This window comes from Narcine bancroftii, chromosome 11, assembly GCF_036971445.1.
Source record: "Narcine bancroftii isolate sNarBan1 chromosome 11, sNarBan1.hap1, whole genome shotgun sequence".
Taxonomy (NCBI): Eukaryota; Metazoa; Chordata; class Chondrichthyes; order Torpediniformes; family Narcinidae; genus Narcine; species Narcine bancroftii.
The window spans coordinates 81306489-81332525 of record NC_091479.1 but is presented as its reverse complement, the minus strand read 5'-3'; the positions used below and the strand labels follow the sequence as shown (position 1 = coordinate 81332525).

Genomic DNA, 26037 nt, shown 5'->3' with positions numbered 1-26037 from the left:
TATCTTGAAGAGACATGCTGGAGGTCTTTAAGCACAAAGGTTGATAAATTCACAGGGGCTGATCAAGTAGGTCATAGGATATTATGGGAAGCTAGGGAAGAGTGGAGGGTGGCTTGCTGTATTTTTACTTAAGGAAGTCTGCAAGGACAAGCCCTGGGTACTCCAGATTGGTGATCTTAAAATCAGTTAATGCTAATTTACTGAAGAGTAAGGACAGATTAAGAAGTTAGCAAGGCTTTGTGCATGGGAAATCATCTCTTTCAATTATTTTTTTTACAAAGAGAGGTAACCAAGAAGATTGATAAGGACAAAGTAGTTGATGTCTTCTTCATGGAGTGTAGCAAGGCTTTTGATTACATGCATGGTAGGCTGGTTGGAAGGTTAGATCACAAGAGTGTTGGCTAGCTATTCAAAACTATTCACAAACTAGTCTCCCCTGCCCCCTACCAGCTGTCAGTCTCCCTCCCACCGTCAATTGTGCGGCAGCGACCTCTCACCCCCACCTTCTCCACCCCGGGCCCTGGCAGCAACCCGTCTCCCACCCTGATCACCACAGACACTTCAGCCTGGGTTTCCCTGTGTCGCCAGCGGCCATTCTGCTGTCCAAGCCGCCGGCTGACACATCCTGGGTACGTTTAGCTGGGTTCTCTGACTACCTCCGAGATAGGTCAGGGACCGGTTGACTTTGGACAATGCTGACTGTGTCAGACCCTTTCTAGCTGCCTTGTGACTGGGGCACTCTCCTGGCAAATCGCCTGGTTAACCCCCATTTTTACAAGGCAGTTTGAAAGCACCTACTGTGCTTGTGGGGCAATACAACAAAGGGTTGGAGAAACCCAACAGGTCACGCAGCATCTCTAGGAAGTAATGGGCATTGACCAACGTTTTGGGTCTGAGAGAAGGGGATTAACGTCCCGTGGGGACAGAAGCTGATCAACTCAGTCACTGGAGAAATACTGAGAGGAAATGGGGACACCAATGAAATTTCAAAAGTTGTGCACGACTCAGAAGAAAAGAACCCAAACCCTTTAAGTGGCGAGAGGTTGAATGTGTCCCAAACCTGACAATTCGTCGAGGTGAGGTGTGGAGACGAGCTGAGGTGGACTGAACGCTTGGGGCAAGAATGGGTTGGGTTGGGTTGGGAGGGGGGTGTTGGGGGGGGGGGGGTAAAGGTGCAGAGCAGGAAGGCACGAATACACGCAGAGCATCCACGAGTTGTTGTTGCTGCTCCTGCTGAACGAAGCGGCCATCACCGTGGGCCTCCAGCTCCTCTCCTGGGCTGGGCTGCGACAGGCAACTCTCCTCCAACCCCGCTGGAAGCTGCATCCGCCGCACCGAGTGCATCCAGCTGAACCCCACCTCCCCGCCTCGCCGCAGCCGCACTCACCAGGAACTGAAACATCCTGCGCTGCGGGCCCGCACCTGGACGCCGGCCTCGCTCAGCACGCCACTGCGTGCGCACGCGCACCGTGCCCACCTCGTGAGGAGGGCGGGGCGTGAACTCCGCCGTGCGCACGCGCACCGCGCCCACCTCGTGAGGAGGGCGGGGCGTGAATTCCGCCCCGCGGACCCGTCCACGCTGCACGGGTACATTTCCCTTCCTGGAGTGGAGTTTAATTTCACAACGTGCCCGTTACTGATGAGCGGGTTTGTCCAGTAAACAGTTTTGATTGCCTTGTATATTAACACCCACCCCCCTCAGTTTCAACAATAGTGAAACTAATGTAGAGCCATTCTACAATTAAATGTGAAAATAGTGGGTTGATCTAACAGTAGATGATTTTTGGAGACTCCGGGGTAAAGGATACAATATCCACCTTGAACAATCAACATCCTGCCTTGTATGGGAACTGAGCCATGAAACCAGACTGGGTTATCCTGCATGATAAGCACAAGACTTCCAACAGACTGGCATTACCATCAGAACATCCGATGAAACATTTTCCTGCCCCTTTTTCTCGGTTGTAACCTTTTTTTCCCCCAATGGTGACTTTAGGAAACAAAGGGAAAGATAATACCCATCAATCATCCATCATGTTGCTTCTCCATGGACACACAGAGCGTTGGCTGAACAAATTGCAGGCAGGTCCACGAGCTGGATCTTAGCAAGGCTCAAGTGCAATTCCGCAAGATCGTTCCTCAATACATTAACTAGATGCCCAAACACAGGAGAATGAAACTGAAGTGCACCTGAAGAACTCAGAAGCAACTGCTTTAGATCATGCTGAAGGAGGTTATAATGTCTTATTCCATATAGACATGAAAAACAAACAAATAAAACAGAAAATTCTAGAAGTACTCAGCAGGTCAGGCACAATCCTTGGAGAAAAAAGTGATTTAATATTTCAGGTTGATGAATGGTCAATAGAAAATGGGAAGGACTAAGTACTGGTAATTAAGCAAGGTTGCACTGAAAAGTTTTGTGGTACGCTGAAGTAACAGCAAGCAAGCACAAACTCAAAAGACTGTACAACAGGCTTTATTCCAGCAAATCTGAACACTAGTTCAAGTCTTGGTGGCTAGCCATGTGATTGGCTCAGGACCGACTGGCTCAGGTTTCTATTCAGGTTGGCTGATTGACAGCCGGCCAGGTGATGTCACCCCCTTAGCTGGTCTTCCTGCAGGTACAGAGATCGCCCCCTGAAGTAGCCTGGTAGTCGAAGTTTGCAATACTGACTAATATGTGCTGAGCTCAGTCCCACACCTATAATAAAGATGTTACCCACACACTAGGAGTATTCATACAGAGAGTAATTTTGCTTGGTTCACTTTGGTAGTTGTTGGAGAGATACATTAATTTGCTTTTGTAAATCTGTATTTTTTAGCTGCTGAACAATGTGTACAGAAACCAGCAAATGGAATTCAATCTGGAAAACTGTCTTTTGTGGAGATATAACCAGCCAGAGGAATACATACTCAATGGGTGGAAATTGAAGAGTGAACATCTGAAAATTATTTTTTGTGTCTATGTGCAGATCTTTCGATGTAAGGACAAGTTTATGATGACATTTTTAAAAAATAGGATATATTCCCTCATTAGAATATAAGAGCAGGGAGGTTATACTAGAAATATATACAACACGAGTCAAACCATAGCAGGTATAGTACTGGTCACCACCTGTTGAATGAGGTGACTTGCCTGGATAGCAAGCCAAACAATTTATTTTCATTGTATCTTGAAACATATCACAATAAATATTTTTCCCAAAAGTAGACTTCATTCACAGTAAACTATTTACAAAACAAAAACCATTTAAAGTCTCCACATCTAATGTTGTATCTATGCATTTCCATTACTGTACATTGTTACATACATTTACTGTTTAGTGCCACCACTGTGGCATCTTGACTTTAGTCCCTCCTCTGTTGTTTGAGAAACTTCCCCTTGGTCTCAGTTCATCGATGCTCATAAGCGGAAGAATCTAGACCAGCCATTCTCAACGAGAGGCCTTAGAGCCACAGCACATTTAAGTAAAAGCCTTGTTTCTTTTCACATGTCATAACAAATATTTTTTATGCTTGTTGTCAGTAGGAGGGAAATATGGAAGAAAACAAAACTTGACATCTTCACATAAACTTTGAGGAGAGTCCTATAGCCAAAAGGTTGAGAATAGCTGCTCTAACCTGTGGTCCTTCCCCACAGCATCCTTGCATTGGCTGCAGTGTTTCCTTTGGTATGTACTCTTGCAGCTTAGAATCCAAAAGTCAGCCACATTCCCTTGCACTGAAAGACCAACCAGTTTCAGATAGACCAAAGTGTGTCTTTCACCAAGTTCATGATCTTCCAGTAGTTCTAGATGTCTGTCTCTGTGTACATCCCTGGGAATAGCCCATAAATCAGAGCATCTGCTGTCATGCTGCTGCTGGGGATGACGCACCGTGACAAGGACACTTGCATCCTTCTCCACACATTCCCAGCAAATTACATTCTCCAAAGAGTTGGGCAGATGTTGCCATTCCACTGCAGTCAACTTGGGGATAACATGCATTGTGGGTGATGTTCCTTTTATACAGGAAGGATTTGATTGGGAGTGCCAATTGATCTTTCATTCCCAATTATGGTCATAAGTTGGGAGTACCCGTATATATATGTGTGTGTGTCTGTGCATATATATATATATATGTGTGTGTGCATATGTCTATGTACCAACATTACACATAGCCAACGTTTTGGGCCTGTGCCCTTTGTCAGAATGCAGGCAGGCGAAGGGTTCGGGTCCGAAATGATGGTGAAACTTCTTTGCCTTCGATGGATCCTGCAGCTCCTGCTGAATTTCTTCAGCCATTGGGGTCAACTGATGTAGCTTGATGTAGGAAGCTTTATGACCTTCCCACGATGGCTTCGTGCAGGTGCCTTCGGTCTGTCGTCACGTCCGGTTGTAGCGGCAACTTCCGTGTGTAACACAGCCGGCGGCGAGCCAGCACTGGCGTCCAGGAGACGTTGCGGTGGCGAGTCAAGTCGAGATGGCGGACCGCGCCCCTCTCCTGGAGCACGAGGAAGGTCCTGCCGTAGCTTTTCCACCCGCTTTGGATCCGGGCAGTGGATTAGAAGGAGAAGCGGGATCGCGCAGCATCGCCGAGAGATGGAGCCCGGGACCGGGCGGTCCATGGGCGGCGGAGGCGGCGCCGCACTCAGAGTCTGAGCACGAAGAGGAAGAGCAGGTGGTCGCTGTGTTTGTGGTCACTTTTGACACCAGAGCAGGTGAGGCCGCCCCCTGCCCGAGTCGTCGCATAAAAATGGCCGTACAGAGGCAGCAGGAAGATGGCTGCGGGGTGGGCCAGGGCGGGAGGGGGAGACATCTGGGCGGGTCTGGGCGGGAGGGGGAGACATCTGGATGGGTCAGGGTGGGAGGGGGAGACATCTGGGTGGGTCAGAGCGGGAGGGGGAGACATCTGGATGGGTCAGGGCGGGAGGGGGAGACATCTGGGTGGGTCAGGGCGGGTGGGGGGAGACATCTGGGTGGGTCAGGGCGGGAGGGGGAGACATCTGGGTGGGTCAGGGCGGGAGGGGGAGACATCTGGGTGGGTCAGGGCGGGAGGGGGAGACATCTGGGTGGGTCAGGGCGGGAGGGGGAGACATCTGGGTGGGTCAGGGCGGGTGGGGGGAGACATCTGGGTGGGTCAGGGCGGGTGGGGGGAGACATCTGGGTGGGTCAGGGCGGGTGGGGGGAGACATCTGGGTGGGTCAGGGCGGGAGGGGGAGACATCTGGGTGGGTCAGGGCGGGTGGGGGGAGACATCTGGGTGGGTCAGGGCGGGTGGGGGGAGACATCTGGGTGGGTCAGGGCGGGTGGGGGGAGACATCTGGGTGGGTCAGGGCGGGTGGGGGGAGACATCTGGGTGGGTCAGGGCGGGTGGGGGGAGACATCTGGGTGGGGGGAGACATCTGGGTGGGTCAGGGCGGGTGGGGGGAGACATCTGGGTGGGTCAGGGCGGGTGGGGGGAGACATCTGGGTGGGTCAGGGCGGGTGGGGGGAGACATCTGGGTGGGTCAGGGCGGGTGGGGGGAGACATCTGGGTGGGTCAGGGCGGGTGGGGGGAGACATCTGGGTGGGTCAGGGCGGGTGGGGGGAGACATCTGGGTGGGTCAGGGCGGGTGGGGGGAGACATCTGGGTGGGTCAGGGCGGGTGGGGGGAGACATCTGGGTGGGTCAGGGCGGGTGGGGGGAGACATCTGGGTGGGTCAGGGCGGGTGGGGGGAGACATCTGGGTGGGTAGGTGAGAAACACCTGCGGGAGGTAACTGTCATGGTGGAGAATATCTGGCAGGCTGGGGGTGAGTGGGATTTGAGTTGATACAACGAATAACTGAATGAAAGGGGGATCTTGACAGTGGGCATGTGGGGATTGATGCGTAGACCGGATATATAAAAATAAGCTTTAAGTATGACGGTGTAGTATTTAGGAGTATCTGGCAGGCTTGGGGTGAGTGGGATTTGAGTGGATACGACAAATAACTGAATGAAAGGGGGATCTTGATAGTGGGCATGTGGGGATTGATGCGTAGACCAGATATATAAAAATAAGCTTTAAGTATGACGGTGTAGTATTTATACCTTGAGGTGACTGAAACCTCAGACCTGTAAAGTGTATTCATCGTTTGTCGATGTAGTATTTGGTTTTCAAGTTGAGTGAATGTGGAATTCTCTTCATCCCATCTTTGGAATCTACCTTGTGAATCAATTTTGCATGTTCGTGATTGCAGTTAAAACACAAAAATTATGGAGGAACTCAGCAGATCTGGCAGAGTCTATAGTAGTTAAAGATATATAAATCAATGTTTTGGGTCTGAGCCCTTCAAGGTATGAAGAAGGGTGCAGGCTTGATTTGTTGGCTATGTTATCTTTACTTCCTATGGACACTGCAAGACCTTTTCTTCAAGCATTTTTGTTTTTACTTGGCTCTGTAAATATCCTGGAAAAGCCTACACAAAGGTGTTCAGTATCTTCTAATTCCCAAATGCTTTTGGTACTGTTTGCCCAGTGCAGCCTTTATTTCCCTTCCCCAACTTCTCTTGGGGAAGGAATGTGGAGGGCATTTCTGGTACATATTGGAAGAAATTAGATGTCTATTAGCTCAGGAGAGAGTGTTCTTGAAGGGAAGTAAAGTTGCCTGCTGAATTCACAATATAAATGAGGTAACAGGATACAGGGTAATTGTATCCTGTGACATTGTGTGAAATGGTGATATTGCTGAGAGGGACTGTGCCCTGTTTTACCTAATGCAAGCCAGTTGGATTTGGCTTGGATCCACTCTTGTGGCAGCAGTAACTGCTTTGTTTGTTCAGCTTGGATAAATGAATCAACCTGGAGTTCAATGGGAACCTGAATGGGAAAGAATATTGCTGCATTGATTTTTAAAAAAGCAAAATTTTCTGTTTTGTTGTGCTTGCTGCTTCTATTGTACAAGTAGTACACCACACATCAAGATATTTGAACTAGTGTCGCAATATTTAATGTGTTGAAACTGTTGCTTCATCTAGCCTCTTCCACATATATTTAACACTACAACCATTTTCATATCGGAATTCACAGAGCTTTATTAAAATCTTGCTGTAGTTCTAGTCTGATCTGAGTTGCATCCCCAACTTCCTTCCTGACTTCATCCAATAATTTCACTTCATATAATGTGAAAAGTGAAATGAAAGGTGAATGCAGACCTGATTGACAGCTACAATTGGAAGTTATCACGCCACTACCTTTGTGTGTCTTTTAGACCTTCAGTGAAATCTGGACTTAATGATTGATCTAGCATTATGTTTGGTTCTCTTTCTTCCTCTTGTAATCCAGCTTTCCCCTTTTGGTGCTCAGTTATGCAGTTTATAACTCTATCAGTGGAAGTTGTCACTGAATATGTGATTTCTTGTGCAATAGTTTTAGTTCCAGAGGCATGGAGTACTGGCAGCAAATGCAGGAGTGAGGTGGGCATTTAGTGTAGAAGATGGAAGAAAGGGTTGGAAAGATATAAAGTTGGGACCTTTTGCCCTTTTCAACCTTGAATCCACATTGAAGATGATGGAACTATATTTCACTAAGATGTTTTATCTGAGATATAATTCCAGCAATGCAGAGGAATGTTTAGAAGCATGCAATGTAACTTTGATTACATGGGTTGAATTTCAAAGCATTTCCAGAAATGTTTATGCCTTTTCCAAACTTCTAGACTTTCATTGCCTCCTGTAACTTATGATTCTGGCTGTTTATGCAATCTTTCATTCAACATGCACATGCTCTACATCACCTCTAAACAGCTTTAGTGCTGTTCATTTCTCCTATTTATTTCAAAATCCTCCCATTCTTACAGAAACAGAGGAGAAATACAGCACAGGGACAGGTTCAGCTTATCTGTGCCAACCATGATGCCAAATTAAACCAATCCCACCTGCCTGCCTATGGCCTTTCTTCCTCTAATTTATCTGCCTGTCTAAATTGCTCTTCCATGTTGCTATCCTATTCACTTCTACCACCTTCCCTGGCAGTGGGTTTCAGGCACCCACAAATAGTTTAAAAAAAAAATTATACTTTCCCCCCCTCAAAACCTGCCCACCATGCTTCCCTATCTCTGCCTCTCAATTTAAAATATTTCTATTAGATGGTGCCTTGGTCTCTTTTGCTTCAGAGAAAATTATTCAAAATTGTCAAATCTCTTCTTGTAGCTCATGGTCTTCTGTCCAGTTATCATCCCGTTAAATCTCTATAAAGATTCTACTTTGTTCTTGCAGGGTGTCGATGAGAAGTGCACACATTAGACCAAGTGTGGGTTAACTAAAGCTTTGTAAACTTGCAACAAGTCTCATCTATTATACGAAATATTTTGACTGAAGAAGGCAAGCATGCTGTAGACTTCTTTTGTGCAACTCAGCAAAACAGACCATGGTCCATGCACAAAAACACACAACACATAATACATGAAGATAATATAAATAAAATATGAATATTTGGATGATTGTCACAGTTACAGGATACTGTGGGAAGAAGCTATTCCCAAGCTGGCAGTCCTGATGATAGTAGATTGAAGATACTGTATGCTGGATAGAAAGGGTCTTTGAAAATTCATTGAGCCATATTTAAACAGTGGTCCCAGTAATTGTCAGCTTCAGAGGAAGGAGAGACACCAGTTATCCTCTCAACTGTTTTAATGATCCTCAGTATAGTCTTCCGGTCTGATGCTTTGTAGCTACTGTATTACACAATGATGCAGCCAGGCAGGACACTCTCATTTGTGCTCCTGTAAAAGTTTGCTTTGATGGGGGCCGGTATCCTTGGCCTCCTTAGGAAGTGTAGGTGCTGTGTCCAGGATAGATCGCCCCCCCATGCAACTTTGCCCTCTACTCTCACCATGACGGAGACATTGATGTTTAGTATAGAATGGTCAACCTTTTCATCCTCCTGAAGTCCGCAATCATCTTTGTCTTGTCCAAGTTGAGACTCAGGATTTGTTCTTACTCTATTTTATGAGCCTTTCAACCTACTCTCTGTAATGCGACTCAATTATTCTTGCTGATGAGGCCAACTGCTATTGTATCAACTGCAAAATTGATGATTCCATTGGAACTGGATCTGGCAGTGCAGTGGTCAGTCAGCAGTAGCAGGCTAAGGTGCGCCTGTGCTCAGCTGTGATGGGGCTTGAGGTTTGCTACCAACCTGCAGACTGATTTTTTTTAAACCAGAATTCTAGAATGCTGAAAGGTTTAAATTTGGTGGATATTTGCAGAAAAGTTAATCCTGCAGAGAAAGATTTTTCTTCTTATTGATTTTGTTACAGCAATATGATATGCCAATATTGAAATATTTGTTAAGGATTTGGATTAAAAAAAAAACAGGGTGTTAAGGTTGAAAGATAAATTATCAATTTTAACTCCATCGTATAATAATCAGCTTATTCCTTTTTCAAAGTTTAACAATCATTTAAAGATTTGGGATTCTAAAAGTATAAAGACAATACAAGATTGTTTTGTAGATGGGCAATTTCTTTCTTTTAATCAATTGAGAGAAAGATTTGATATACCTGTAAATTCTTTGTTTGCATATTATCAACTTAGAGGTTTGATAAAAGATGATGGTGGTAGAGAGATGATTTTACCTACTTTGTCGAGATTTGAATCTTTGCTTTCTTCTATACTGAAAAAGGGTTATATTTCAGTTATGTATAATTTGTTACAAGATAGTATGGATAAGACAGATTGGGAGAAATCTAAACAAATGGGAGAGTGATTTAGTATTTATTTTTCCCGAAGATGATTGGGCGAATTCGTGTCAGGACAGTGTAATTAAATTGACTAATGTAAGATATGGCATGGTTAATTATAATTTTTTACATCAATTATATTTGACCCTGGAAAAGTTAAAAAAAAAAATAAAAATATGGGTTTAGTAATTCGGATCCTTGTTTTAGATGTGGCTCATGTATTGGAACTTTTTTACATGCTGTTTGGACTTGTAAAAAAGTTCAATCATTTTGGCAAGGAATTAAAGTAGATTTGGAGAAATTATATAATTTTATATTACTGTTAGATCCAATGATTTTTTTGTTGGGAAATTTATATTCGTTAAGGGGAATGGGATTGGATAAAATTCACATTGCTTTAGTGTTATCAGTAGTGCGTAAATGTGTTGCTAGTACTTGGAAAGATGATACTGAGATTAATATATGTTGGCATAATGAATTGAAAGCAAGTATTGTTATGGAAAAAAATACTTATAATTTACATGATAATTATTCTTCTTTTGTTAATAAGTGGTCTCTGTATTTGAAATATATGCATTTAGATATACTTTGAAATGTTATTAACATTTATAATATTTAATATATATATAAATAAAATCTATATTTTTTTTGCTTAAAGGGAGTTGGCTGTAAGGGTGGGATGGGTGTTAATGTAAAATCTTTCTTTTAAATAAAGTATGAAAAAAAAAGAATTCTAGAATGCACTTGCAGAGCAGGGTTTTGAGTCCTATTGAGGCTGCTTATCCACTAACCTCGGAGGACCTCCTGCATTCTTTGTCAACTTTCCTTATCATTCACCACTCCATTAATATTTTGAGCCTTTCAGTTCACTTGAGTCTTTCTGAGACCTGTTACTTGCTGACATGCTTCTTATAGTTTATTTGTTCAGTGTAAAGGAATTATGTGTATTTTGCATACAATGCTTTCAATCAAATTACATTTGCCTGCAACATCTGAGGGAGAGTAACTCGTGAATGTAGACTATCTTTGTGTAATGAATAAGATCCGTTTTTACAAATGTCCATAAGTTAATTTTGTCCGTGAAAATTGAAAACTACTCAATCGCTTAACATTAGTAACCATACAATTCATTACAAAGCTGGTAGTTTCAGAAGCATGCAAGACTGATAAGGTGAAGGGAGAGGGGGGGGGGAGGAAGAAAAGAGGGCAGGTGGGGAGAAAATAGTTCTGTCATTTATTGCACTTTTGACTGTAATATTGGGAACATGAATGTGTACAACCACAAATCTTTTAATTTAATTTTTTCTCTTACCCTTCAACTCTCCTCTCCCCTGACCGGAGTGACACAGGACTGTGCAATGCCCATGTCTCACATTATGTACGCACAAGACCAAGCCCTCCCCCTCTCTTTAACATGCAGACAAAACCAGCCACCAACACAGGTGTACCCTCACACAGGCACATAAACCTCTCTGCACACTCATGTGCACACACAGTGTCTTTCTCAACATTGTCAGAGATGAGGAGATTAGCCTATGAGTTGCTGGGTCTCTACTGGCTGGAATTCAGAAGTATGAAAGGGAGTCGTTAAGAAACATAAAATTATGAAAGCCATAGGATAGAGGGAAGATGTTTCCACTGGAAGGTGAGACAGACATTAATAGGTCAATTGATTTCAAGTGTCAAGAGGTGATGTTGCAACTCAACAAATATCTGGTGAGATCACACTCAGAATATTGTGTTCAGGTCTGGTCACCTCATTATAGGTGGAAGCTATTAAAGGGTGCACAGGAGATTTACCAAGATTTACCTAGATTGGAAAATAAGTCTGATGAGGCAAGGTTAGCAGAGCTGGGACTATTCTCTGGAGTGGAGAAGGATGAGCGATGACTTAATAAAGTTCTACAAGATTCTGAGAGGTGAGATGGGGTTGTCAGGCAGCACCTTTTTCCCAGGGCAGGAATAGCAAACACCAGGGGGCGTATGCACAAAATGAGGGGATGAAAGGTGACTGGGGACATCAGTGGTAACTTTTATTTTTTTTATACACAGGATTGTGGGTGCCTGGAATGCCTTTCCAGGGGTGGTGGAGGCTGGAACAATAGGGGCATTTAAGAGACTCCTAGGCACATGGATGAAAGAAAATACTGTCGAGGGTTATGATGTAATATGGGTTAGGATTTTTTTGGGGGTGGGGGGTAGGAATATACAGTGTATAGGTCAGCACAACATCGAGGCTTATAATGTTTTGTTCTATTCAGGATTTTAACTCAATAGGCTGGAAAGGAAAACTCGAAGTTGTGACTGTAGTAATCACCAGCTTACTTCTGTAAAATTACAATTAGGTAAGTAGCATGGTCTGGACTTGTGATAATTTCAGTTTTTTTCTACAGGCAACATTGTTGAATGGCGTTTACCACAAGAGGTGGACTTGGAAGGAGTGGAATTTAAATCCATGGCCAGTGGATCTCACAGAATTAACTCTGATTTTGTGTAAGAAGAATGCTATACTTATTTTTTTTCTAATTCGGATAAACATGAAGCTGTTTTAACATGCAAGACTATGAACTTGAAGTATGACGATGGTGGTGGTAGCTTTGTGAAATGTTTGCGTTATTTTCAATTCTCAAGTTACATTGAAACAGTTTGAATCACAATATTAAATTTTCCATTTCTTTTATGAACTTGTGGTATTTGTCTGATAATAGTTATTAATGTTATCTAGAAGCCTAGAGTAACAGTTCAGTAAATGTGAGTTCGAAATCAAACATGCAAGTTTAGTTGTACAAAATATGGAAATCAAAAACTAGTGCCCATAAAAGTGACCATGGAAATACCAGATTATAACCAAGCTACTTCTGCAATTACCCATCTCTGTTTGGATTCCACAATTTTGTGGAAGAAAACTGCTGATTTTAAATATATTTGGTTTGTGTTTTTCCATCCCCACCCATATTTAATTGACACTTTATTTTGTATATTTCAGCCACTTTTTGAGCATTAATGGTTGGAGCAACTTAAAATTATTCTTTGAGATTCAACTCTAAATACGGAATCTCCAAAGTTTAGTGTGTATATGCAGTAAAATGTAGAAATTGGAAAAGGTCTCGGTCATCTCATAGTCTCAGCTGGACTCCAGAGCCCGAACTGTTGGCATGCACTCTGAGGGGACAGACACTTGAATGTGATCGCCAACCTTCAATTTTTATTTTGCAACTGTCGAATTTACAAAATATTAACTAGATTTCAAATTTCTATTTCTTAATGTTCTTAAATTTTAGAGATTTAAACAGAGGACTATGGAAAGGTAGCTGCATGGCCACCTGAATGTCCATCAATTCAGGCCTCTGGTTCCTCCACCGAGGGCCTGGCTAACCTTAATTGAGTGTGCGAAGGATGAAGACCTCTAATACAAAAATTCTCAGGGTGCAAAATCAGGTAAATGAGTCTCTGGAATTAGCAAAGGCTGCAAGTGAACGATCAAGCACAATCTAGCCAATTGAATATTGTAAAATGGTCTTGCTGCATGTGACCATATCCTTTTTGGTTGCTACCACAAACAGTGACATAGGTTTGAACATCCAGTGTGGGAATAGGGGCAAAATGGATGTTGTCAGAACTGGAGGCTTCGACTAACAATCTAAAGAAGCTTAAATCCAACTGAAGCAGGTTGGATTTAAACACATTTTTTTTTCTAAATCAGTAATTAATCAGCTTTTTTAAAATATAAAATAAGCAATAGAAATTTGCTGCTTTAACCCAGGGTATCTCATATATAGTTTTAAACACAAAGCAATCTTGTGGATGTTTAAATGCCCTGTAACATGTAATTTAGTTACATTTAGTCATTTAGTTACATCAAAAAGAAAATCTGCTATATTAACACAAACCACCAGAATTGGCCATGATAAAATCCCTCTTATCCCATTTGACTTTGCAGCATTCGCCATTCAAGCGCTGTTTTCTAAATTGGAGGGCTTGTCTCATGAACCGGACAGGCAACCGGCTGATGTAAACCAAGGAAAGTGAAAGATCTCAACAGGTCTATATGACATCAAATTAGCATTACAGTGAAGTAGGTTTATCTAACGTCATAAGATCTTAGATGGACGGGGAAAGGGAGCCAAGGAAATGCAGATGAAATGTAATAAGTGTGAGGTGTTGCACTTTGGTAGGTTAATCTGGAGCAGGACTTCCAAGGTGAATGGGATGGCCCTGGGGAGGGTTATTCCCATTACATCAATAATGCTGTATTCATCATTACATGGAAGAACAATATGAAGGACACATGATTTATTGTAATTGAGGAACTTCAATGTTCATCATAAAGAGTGATGATAAAACACCACCACTGATGTAAGAAATAAAAGCAGAAGGATGCCACCTTGTTCTTCAAGTCTTTTCTGCCAATCATTAAGATCAGGACTGGTTTCATACCTTGGTTTTCCTTTTCCAACCTTGTCATACTTTTTTCCCTTGGTTCCTTTAATATCCAAGCGTCTATCCAAACACAACAACCATATCCATAGTCCTTCTGCCGTGAAGAATTCTTAAGAACAATTATTGTTTGCAATATTTTTCTTTGCTTCAGTCGTAAATGGTTTACTTTTTTTTCCTATATTGTGGCCCTGATGTAGACTCCTTAGCAAGGAGAAATATGTTCTCTGCAACTAGCCAATCAAGTCCTTAAGAGTGGTGTTAGTTTCAATTGGATTTCTTTTAATTCCTCCAACTGCTAGAGCGGGGGTCGGAAAGATGAGAACCACCGCTGAAGACCCAATTGTTGCTGAAATGTTTTATTTGAGAAAAATTGTCATTGGCCCATTTTCTTTGGAGTTCTGAAACCATGCACATAACGAGTTATTTAGGTGCAATTAAAATGGTGGCTTTAAAACTTTCTCTTTCTACTCCCATACCACCTTAAGCAGTCCCTTATTAATCACAGAGCACTTATGGTATAGGAAATACTTAAGGTGGATGTGAGTGTTGAAAAAAGGTTGCCGACCCCTGTGCTAGAGTATAAACCATTGCCATTGAGTACAATCTTGCCATGGTTCAAATCAGGAAAGTGGATCTTCAATGTTCAATTCACCTTTCTTGGGTAAGAAAGCCAAAACTAGACAGTACTCCAGATGCAGTCTTGCCAACACTCCATACAATTGTATTGAGATTTCTTTACTCTTGCATCCAAATATCCTTGTTGCAAAGGCTTGGGAACCATTTGCCCACTCATTTGCTTACTGCAAGTGCATTTTTGATCTACAGTGATATGTATACACCCACGTTACGACCACCACACTGGATAACCTCACATCTGTCCACTATCTTCCTTGCCCTTATTGCCCCTCCAACCAAACTCAGTTCGTTTATATTTCCTGAAACACATCCATATCTTCCTCAATTAGCAATTTTGTCAGTATAGCATCATCAGCCAATTAGTTGATTTGAATTATGAAAAGCTAGAGCCCAAGCTAGTTACAGCCTACCATTGAGAACAATCCATTCATCCCATTCTTTCTATTCTGTCTGATAACCAATTCTCACTTCATGTTAGTAGAACAACCCTGATTTTACCTGCTCTTATTGACCGTCTCTTGTGTGCAATTTTATCAAAAGCTTTCCAAATACAACATGTTCACAGGTTCCCCATTATTTATTCCAATATGTCACATCACCAAAGTAAAATTAAGCAAAATTTTCCTGCATTATTATCCTTTTGTTGTAGATTCCAGCATTTTTACAATCATTCAGCTAACGTCAATCATTCTGTTTCCTCTCCCTCCTTTTATAAACCGTGAGATGGTTTGTGACCCTCCAATTCTTCGAAACAATTACAAAAACTTAAGGATATTGAAAGTTGACAACCAGAGCATCCGTTACATCTAAAACCATTTACAGATGGTTAATTTAAAAAAAAATTCAAAATACCTGGGACTAGAGACTTTTCAAATAAGGGAATATTAAAATGGCAGTACTTTTAAGCAATTGCGGTGGAGGGGAGGGGGGGTGAAGAGGTGAGGAAATCTCAGCGGCATTGGATGTGGGGTGGTTAATGGTGAGATAAAGATAGACCGCGTTCTCCCTGCCCACCCTCAAACTTAAACTGGCTCAAACTAAGCTAAACACTTGAAAATATACTGTACATGCAATTAAAAAAAAGTTTAGTTTTTGGAGATTTTTGGTTTTCTGAATTTTGCATAAAAGATTCTATACCTGTACTTCAAACTGTGAAATACATATCATTAGGTTTCCAGATTTATCACCTTTCAAGCTCATCAACATCTTGAGCTCTTTTTTGACATACTTGCATAAATTTTCATTCTCGCTACACCCTTGATTCTCTTATTTATTTGACAAACTGTCATCTGAGAAGATGGGTGGAGAATAATTGTTTAATTCATCCACTATTTCCTTATTTCAGATTATATATTCTTCTTGTTTTTTAATTTTATGAAAAAAGGTTTTATTGTTTCAAGCCAGTCTACTTGTACATTCTCTCATCTTTATCAATTTTTTAGACCTACTTTAAATGTTTCTGCCTACTGCTATTTTTGGCCAATTTATAAGCCTTTCCCTTGTATCATCTTATCAGTCATGGATGAATAAATTTTTTGGATATTTATCACTTGGAATAACTTCTTTCAGTTGGGCATCACTTTTGTACAATGCATTATGGCTTCCCCATCAACTAACTATATCTCTTGTGTTTTTATAGCTTCCTTTGAGATTTAAAACCATAGCTTTGCATTTAATTATGTTACACTCGAAGTAAAATTCTGGCATGTTATTGTTACTCTTTCCCAACAGCCCTTTGACAACAAGATTATTAATCAGCCCTTTCTCAATCCACAAGTTAAGTCACCATTTTACTGGATGAACAAATACTAATGTTGTTCCTCCAGATATTGATCGAGAAAAGCATCTGTTATCTTTCATTCATCCTTTGCTTTATTACAGGAAATTTGATCCAGTCAGTCCATATATAGGTGGTTTTTCAGTGATTACTGTATTATCTCTGTTAAATGCCTTTGATTTTTTTCTGATCTTTCGCCCTCCCTCCCTTCACCTGACACTTTTTAAATATCTATTTATTTAATAATATTTTTCTAACTTCATTTCATGCTTTATTTCTCCCTTCCTGAATTCTTTAGAGTTTCCAATTCTCTGCCAAGCTAGTTTAAACCCTTCCCAAAAGTACAAGCTAATGTCTTCTACTAGGATATGGGTGTAGAAGTAATATTTTTTAACAGGTCTTACAGCTAATGTTACAATTCACTACCCAATGGCACTGATGGTACCTTCAAGTGAACTGCAGTGGTTCTAGATGACAGCTCAGTCTACAACACTCTCCCAGAGCATCTCGAGAGAGATAATTCATGCTAGCCTTGCCTGTGAAGCATGTTCTTGATTCTGTAAGATTATTAGATGTTATATTTGCTTTTATAAATAATGTTTGATCTTTGTACATCTCATGAAGATATTGACTGTTTTAAAGTTTCTGGAATGCTCTACTTGCTTATTTGTGACATCACAATGCTGTACCAAGAACCATTGTTAAACTCTGAGACAGAGTCACTCAGTTGGAATTGAAACCTATCAGTGAATTATTTTAATGTAGTGGTATTTCAGATACTGCAGAGTTTTCTCTCTGCTAGCCTTGCAAGTATCCTTCAATCAACATTATTAAAAATAATTCTCTTTTTAACATTATTGTTTATGGTGTCTTCCCTCATTTAATTTAATTAAAATGGCTATTAGTCTTCAATCTCTAGATAACAGCTATACCATATTCCTTCTTACACAACTATTATTGGGTTCTTCTATATTCCAGAAGTGCAAATATGACCTGAAATTCATGTGATTTTTTAAAAAAAAAACAAAAAAAAAAAAACCCAAATAAGAATAATCATCAATCTATAGATTTGGCCAGAAAGTAGTTTATAGGTAAAATGTTGGTGTTCCTGATCAAATAGCTGTAATTTTGTGTTTTCAGCTACTTTCGGAAAGGTAACTACTTTGGTATTGCGTGTTTTGCCAACATGCCTGTGGAGAGTGAACTGGAGCGAGGTGCTCGAATGAAGTCTGTTGGAATTCTTTCCCCATCATATACACTTCTATACCGATACATGCATTTTCTGGAGAATCAGGTCAGGTGAGAGCTCTTATACGAGTTGTTCTTGATGTGATAAATTATTTCAATCAACATTACTGATAAAAGTGCAATTTTTATCATATTTACTAAGTTCCACGTGATGATAATCAGCTTTGGGGACCCAATGCTCTTAACTCGTACTTCCTGCTTTAATGGGAATTTTAACCAACATTGATGGATTTGCTATTCTGATGTGCTGGAGAGAAAGACTTTTGTATCAGAATTTTGCATATCTTCATTAATTATTAACTGTCAAACTTTCTATCCAGGAGAATGAGGTTACCATTTTCATGTTGCAACAGAATAGGATGTTGACTTGAAAACTGGGAAGGAATACTCTGACCATTTTTGCATCTGTCAAGTGAATTTAAAAAAAAAAATGAAATGCAGAGCTTCCAACCCACATCAAAAATAAAAATAGGATTATAACAAATAATATACAGCAATATTTACAAAATTAGGCATCTGTTGATCCTTAGAAGAGTTGGGTGTTTGCTGTTATGCTGTCTGCTATTTGGATAGTACTTTTAACATCTTTTATAAACTCAGTATTGTGTTTTAGCATCAGTCAAGGTCAAAATTTACCATCAAGCAAAATGGTCTTTATTGTAGAAACTCTTCATTGACTTCACCAGATCTGCACTTTTGTCCATCTGAAAAACATTGTCACTTTTCATAAATAGGGAATTTCCACGTGTTCCATTCTGATATTGGTTTTGTTCACCCATTCATCAAAAAGACTATTCTTGTCTATTAACCTTTGGATATTGATTTTTCTTCAGTAGGTGGCAAACCTGCTTTGTCATTTTACTTGAACATGGCAACAAGAGCCATTCTGTCACTCAAAGGTTAGTTGTTTACATAGATCCAGTTCCTAGATTCCACCTCACGAATGACCCTAATAGGAGCATATTTGTGTCTTACAGCAAATCTTTCTTTGAAGTTCCCTACGACATTTTCCCAGAAGTCATAGATCTTGAGACACTGACAATTTAGTTTTCTGAATAGCCTTCTAATTAGATGTTTGGTTACAAGAAAAGCAAACCACAATCAAGTGCAGTATCTTTAAGTAGTTTCTTAATAATTTTGGGCACTGCCCTTGCTCTTCCACTGCACTGTCCTAAAATTTGTGAGAATTCTCTTTCTGGATATTCCAAAAGAAGGGAACTCTTGCGCTGTCATGTTTTAGCTATGAACAATACCCAAGTTTCACAAATTGATCAAAGTCTTTTAGTTCCTTTATTCTACATGAACAGTATAATTATGAAAATATTTGTAAACTTTCACAACAAATCACACCATCAAATAGAAGAGAGTAAGTTGATTGTAAATGGGAAAAACAGAAGCATCAAAATCAATAACAAATATTTCTCCAGTTTGACCAGAAATTATAACCATGTTTTAATTCTTTAATAGCAACCAAAAATTTGTTTAGTTTTGCCTGCACAGCTAATGGTAATTTCTTGCAGATTTTTTTCTGATTGATTAAAGAAATTCGTACGGTAGAGAATTTAACTGATTTTTGTTTTTTTACACCCAAATCATTGGAAGAAAAAAAAATGCAGCAGAAGTGGGAACAACTTGTGATCCTGTTGCTTAATGCATTCCAAGCGAACTAAATAAATGAATCCTCACTTAAATCACTCAGTAGATCTTTGTGTGAAATTGGCAAGATCACACTATAATTGCCTTGAATATTGTTTGTGTAGATCAAACTTATGTCTGGTAATGTATATTAATGAGCTGTAATTAATAAATCTGAAGCCATTCATGGCACACAGAATGGAAAGGAAACAGTACCTCAGTCACTTTATAAAACTGAAAGTATTCAACAATTGTATACACTTTTTAAAAAAAAAAATCTGCATAGTATAATTTGATGATATTGTTATCTGCAATTTGTACATCTGTGATTTCCTTGATTCTCTCTTACATTAGAATTTAAAAAAAATGTTTTATGTTGTGCCATGAATTAACAGTGATACTAATTTTGGGGTCAAATCGGTTGTCCTGTTGGCATTCAATTCATAACACGTTCATATCTATTCTGCTCTACTGAGTGGTTATTTATGCTGGTTCTTGTATCAGGTAGTTAAATTAGATGAGTGTTTAGAGGTTATGGATTTGGGAAATGGTGTAAACAGAATCAAAATATGGATATTTAATGGAGTAAACAGAATCAAAATATGGATATTTAAATCTGGTGTTTAGTGAACAACTTTTTACCATATGTTCCCTTTGAGGCAAAGACAAATGAACATGTAAATGAGTCAGATACTGTGCTGTGGTTTCAAAGTGATAGAGTTGTTATTAGCAAAATGCAGGCTCTAAAACCCACATCCAAGATAGGGGTTTTATAATTCTTTCTCTTTCCTATCTTGTAGTTAAAATTTGGACTGTTCTGAAATACTTAGATCTGTTGAAACTCTTAAATGAATTGAGTGACAATTCTTCTTGGTAAAATAGGCAAGGTTTTCATAATCCCTTCAATCATCCAGTAATTTAGAGGTAAGGTTCACAAAATTATGGAATCCTGAAATAACTCATAAAATTATTGCAAACTTTTACAGACGTCAGCTTGAAATTCCTGGTCATTATGCACAATTAGAAGCTTTCTATGAAGACAAGAAAGGTATTTTACCTGCAGGACTGAGCAGCAAAGGAATGCCAACATCCTTTCAGCCCCTTCACTGGTTGCCATCAGTTAACAAGTACATGTATCCAGAAATGAAGGTAACAAAAATTAAAGTTCTTGGATATGTTATGCCAAGATGTAGGAAAAAGTTTGAAATGATTAGAGCAAGTCTACTAATGTAGTCATAGTGATATAAATAGGTGAACACCATTTCAATCATTTAAGATTTAAGCCAACTCTGAAATCAAGTGAATTGCATTTCTAAGAATGAATCCATCCACAAAATGATTTTGTATTAGGTTTCTACTTCTAAAAGTGTGACTTAGTCCCAATTTCCAATGCAAGTGGAGTATATGTATGCTCTCCTGACTTTGCAAGGAAAGGGTTTGAATGGGTTAATAGAGAAATATGTGACATACTATATAATTTAAAACTAAGTGAGGTGACTAAATGGTTGATGGAAAGTGTGTTTAAAGCAACACTTTTGAGTATCAATACTAAGCCCCCTGACAGAGAAAGAGTTTAACCAGAAGAGGTATTTCAAAATTTCCACATTTGCAGTAGCCAGTATTATTAGAATATTTATTTCTTTTGCCATGTGGCATAACCAAAGTATATCAATAAACTTTGCAATCCTCCCAGATCGTTCTGGAATCTCTTGGAATTGGGGCACATAAAAAAATTGCAGGACAGTAATTATGGCAGATACAGCATAGATTTGAGAAGGGAAGGTTATATTTGACAAATTTACTGGAGTTCTTTGACATAACAAGTGCAGTTGAATCGAGGGGAACAAGTGGATGTTGTTTATTTAGATTACCAGAAGGCATTTGATTAAGAGCCATATAAAAGAAAGCCATACGATAAGGATGCATCGAGTTGGGGATGATGCATTAACGTGGATATAAGATTGATTAACCAATAGGAGGCAAAGACCAGGAATAATTGAGTCTTCCTCTGGTTGACCAGCAGTGGTGAGCAATGTGCTTCGGTCGGTGCTAAGTCTGCCATGTTCACTGTATAACTTAGTGATTAGGAAGAGGGAACAGAGTCACATTTCTAAGTTTGTCAATGCTGCTAAATTGAGTGGAAAAGCAAATTGTGCAGAAGATGCGGAGGGTCTACAGAGAGGGTGAGGGTCTAGCTGATGGACTACGATATTGGTAAATGTGAAATAATTATTTAAATGCTGAAAGATTACATCATGCTGTTGTACAGAGAAACTTGAGAGAACTTGTGCATGAGTTGCAAGAAGTTAGTTTACAGGTGCATCAAATGAAATGTTGGCCTTCATCACTAAAAGAATTGAAATTTTAGAACAGGAAGGTTCTATTGCAACTGTACAGAGTACTGGTGAAGCAGCATCAGAAGTACTCTGTGCAGTTCTGGCCTTACCTGAGGAAGGATGTTCTTGGTTTTGAGAGGTTCACCAGGTTGATTCCAGAGATGACTGTTCACCCGTAAGGAGAGATCGAGTCACCTGGGACCATGCTTGCTGAATTCAGGAAAATGAGTGGAGATCTTATTGAAACGTATACAATTATGAAAGGGATAAATAAGGTAGAAGATAAAAAGTTGTAGATGAGACTAGACCTAGGGGGACAGACATAGCATCAAAATTCAGGGGAGTAGATTTAGGACTGAGTTTCCCAAAGGTTAGTGAATCTATGAAACCTCTGCTAAAGGAAGCAGTAGAGGCTATTTAAGACAGTTAGATAGATTTTTGCATAGTAAAGGAATTTGAGTTATGGGGAATTTGAGTTTGAGGTAGGTGGAGCTGAGTGCATGGTCAGATCAGCAATGGTCTTAGAAATAGTTACAAGAACAGACCTTTTTGGTCAGTCAACCATGCTCTGCTATTTAATATGTTCTTCATGTAGATTTGGAATGAAATCAGAAAGAGTAGCTACAAGATTATCCAGAATATTTTCCAGGAGTGATGTGTTATGGAGCCAACCAGGCAGCAAGCTATTCTTGGATTTACTAGTGGATAATGAGACAGTTTTAATAAATGATCTGAGGAAAAGATCCCCTACGAAATAGAAGACACAACATGATAAACCAATTTGAGAGTGAGAAATATAGGTATGAAACACCTATATTTAACAGTATTATTAGAATATTTATTTCTTTTGCCATGTGGCATAACCGAAGTATATCAATAAACTTTGCAATCCTCCCAGATCGTTCTGGAACAAAGATGGAGTTTACTGAAGTGGATTAGGCAGGTAGATTAGTAGGAAGTTGTGAAGCAAGAAAGCAGTTACAAACATAAAAGAAGGTAGTCATGACATTCAGCAAAAATGTAGGAGAAAATTGAAGTAGCAAAGACACTAAGAGGTGGATGAACAACTCAGGAAGTTAGGGAGGATATTAAGTTGAAAGTGAATATGTACAAGAAAGCAAAAGTGGTGGGATAAATTCTGAGTCCTGATTTGAAGGATTAAAGAGAGTAAAAAAGAAATCTGCAGGCAAAATAGGAAGAAATGTTGAAGATTATAAGACTGTTCTTTAACTACAGTAAACCCCGCCCTCCGGTATCCGCCATATATGTGGATTGGTAGATGCCGGAGAAGTGAATTTTACAGTTCCGTGGATTGGCGAACTAACCGCTAGAGAGCATCCATTTTAAACTTTTGGGGGTTTTTTTTTAACTATTTATATTCCACAATTTTTTTTTGCCTGTTGAGAATGCTGATTTTACAGTATATAAATCAAAAGAGAGAGCCCTTAAAAATTGGATCAGGAACCTATACCAGTTCCACTGGGTCTGCCTTGCTATTGGTTGAATACAAACCATTCATACGGTTTCATCATGTGATTTATTGTCAGATGTAATTAAATCTCATGTAATTCATAGCTTGAAATTTGGAACAGAAATGCTAATTCTGGTCATAGATGATCTTTGGCTAAATGCTATTCTCGACTGTCAAAAATAACAATTGATATATAACCCAATGATTGCATTTGTGGATCTGTGCATTTCAATTCCACCCTAAACATGTCTTTGCATTGAAGTCCAATGGATTCAATTCGGATGTGAAGAGGAATAACCACATTGGCAGTGATTTCAGTGGACATTAGAGTTCAGGATTTGTTAACCCTTTGAATGAGTCTGAATTCTACAACAGTGAGCTAATTTCATTTGCTCTGGATTCTGTTGGACCAGATCTAGCTCAATAATACTAAAAGTTCTTTTTGGTAGTACTGGCATTTAGCCATTGAACTTTGCCCTTGTGATTTCCCCATTAACACCATTAATGCTGACTGATTCAGAATGCCAAATCCATCAATTTGCTCCACCATTAAACTCCATGTTGAGTGGAGACCAATTGCTGACATTTCCCATTATTATATCTGAAAGTTACCTTATGGATCCTCTGCCAAATTAAACTGGAGATTGTAGATTAGTAGCTGTCACAGTTACGTACTCCTTCGTTGGGAGCGGTGCTGGAACAAGTGGTGATCCTAATGTGAGTTCACAGTATCTTCTAGTTTAAAATGGATAATATTTTAATAAAAATTTAATTAATGGATAAACCCTTTATAGGAGCAGTTTAAGGAGGTCAAACTAAAGATTCCTTGCCCTCTTAATAATGCACCAACATGGTTCATGATCCTTGAACCGTGTTTCTTTGCCTTCAAGTGTGTCAAGTCAAAAAAAAAAAAAAAAAAAAAAAAAAAAAAAAAAAAAGTGTGTCAAGTCATAAGACAAAATACGGTTTACTTGTGGAGCATCTTCCAGAGCAGATTGCCTGTGAAGTGGAGGATGTCTTAGTGGAACTGGATGGTAAGCTCCTATACGACATGCTTAAGGCGACTATTCTGCGGCATACTCAGCCGTCTAGAAAGTCTTGTATTGCCAAGGTGATAGGCAACCGTTATAGATGTTGAGGTGGTGCAGACGAGTTTGGAATAGACCCTGTCGAAAGCGATTTTTGGAAACTGGTTCCTTCGATGTTGACCTCGTCAAGTTCAAGAATTTGGTGAGTGTCTTTCGAATGTCAACCCTCAATAAGTTGGTGGTTCATGCCAACCTCATTATGCCAATGACCTCTGCATTGAAGATAGAAGGATTGGCTTCTTCCCCTAGTCAACAGGAGCAAATGGAGTTGAAACAACTGTTTACTGTGCCTTGTAAAGCGCCAGCGCCTTGTCAGTGGGAGGTAGCGTCAGTGGGAGGTAGCGTCAGTGGGAGGTAGCGTCAGTGGGAGGTAGCGTCAGTGGGAGGTAGCGTCAGTGGGAGGTAGCGTCAGTGGGAGGTAGCGTCAGTGGGAGGTAGCGTCAGTGGGAGGTAGCGTCAGTGGGAGGTAGCGTCAGTGGGAGGTAGCGTCAGTGGGAGGTAGCGTCAGTGGGAGGTAGCGTCAGTGGGAGGTAGCGTCAGTGGGAGGTAGCGTCAGTGGGAGGTAGCGTCAGTGGGAGGTAGCGTCAGTGGGAGGTAGCGTCAGTGGGAGGTAGCGTCAGTGGGAGGTAGCGTCAGTGGGAGGTAGCGTCAGTGGGAGGTAGCGTCAGTGGGAGGTAGCGTCAGTGGGAGGTAGCGTCAGTGGGAGGTAGCGTCAGTGGGAGGTAGCGTCAGTGGGAGGTAGCGTCAGTGGGAGGTAGCGTCAGTGGGAGGTAGCGTCAGTGGGAGGTAGCGTCAGTGGGAGGTAGCGTCAGTGGGAGGTAGCGTCAGTGGGAGGTAGCGTCAGTGGGAGGTAGCGTCAGTGGGAGGTAGCGTCAGTGGGAGGTAGCGTCAGTGGGAGGTAGCGTCAGTGGGAGGTAGCGTCAGTGGGAGGTAGCGTCAGTGGGAGGTAGCGTCAGTGGGAGGTAGCGTCAGTGGGAGGTAGCGTCAGTGGGAGGTAGCGTCAGTGGGAGGTAGCGTCAGTGGGAGGTAGCGTCAGTGGGAGGTAGCGTCAGTGGGAGGTAGCGTCAGTGGGAGGTAGCGTCAGTGGGAGGTAGCGTCAGTGGGAGGTAGCGTCAGTGGGAGGTAGCGTCAGTGGGAGGTAGCGTCAGTGGGAGGTAGCGTCAGTGGGAGGTAGCGTCAGTGGGAGGTAGCGTCAGTGGGAGGTAGCGTCAGTGGGAGGTAGCGTCAGTGGGAGGTAGCGTCAGTGGGAGGTAGCGTCAGTGGGAGGTAGCGTCAGTGGGAGGTAGCGTCAGTGGGAGGTAGCGTCAGTGGGAGGTAGCGTCAGTGGGAGGTAGCGTCAGTGGGAGGTAGCGTCAGTGGGAGGTAGCGTCAGTGGGAGGTAGCGTCAGTGGGAGGTAGCGTCAGTGGGAGGTAGCGTCAGTGGGAGGTAGCGTCAGTGGGAGGTAGCGTCAGTGGGAGGTAGCGTCAGTGGGAGGTAGCGTCAGTGGGAGGTAGCGTCAGTGGGAGGTAGCGTCAGTGGGAGGTAGCGTCAGTGGGAGGTAGCGTCAGTGGGAGGTAGCGTCAGTGGGAGGTAGCGTCAGTGGGAGGTAGCGTCAGTGGGAGGTAGCGTCAGTGGGAGGTAGCGTCAGTGGGAGGTAGCGTCAGTGGGAGGTAGCGTCAGTGGGAGGTAGCGTCAGTGGGAGGTAGCGTCAGTGGGAGGTAGCGTCAGTGGGAGGTAGCGT

General features: G+C 41.3%; 1 protein-coding gene across 5 annotated transcripts in view; it reads left to right on the top strand.

Moving 5' to 3' along the window:
- Positions 1-4376: 4376 nt before the first annotated feature.
- The window catches only part of dennd11 (DENN domain containing 11), a 42150-nt gene continuing 20489 nt past the window's right edge, over positions 4377-26037 (top strand). For 3 of the 5 annotated variants that reach the window (XR_011346653.1, XM_069903700.1, XM_069903701.1), the window contains exons 1-4: positions 4378-4702; positions 12079-12178; positions 17679-17837; positions 20408-20570. Coding sequence is in view for 4 of the 5 variants with exons in the window: in XM_069903700.1 (XP_069759801.1) it covers positions 4465-4702; positions 12079-12178; positions 17679-17837; positions 20408-20570 (660 nt within the window). In the remaining variant the exon portion in view is untranslated. Of the gene's footprint in view, positions 4703-12078; positions 12179-17678; positions 17838-20407; positions 20571-26037 lie in introns of all 5 variants that reach the window. The other 2 variants (XM_069903702.1, XM_069903703.1) reach the window with 1 other exon arrangement.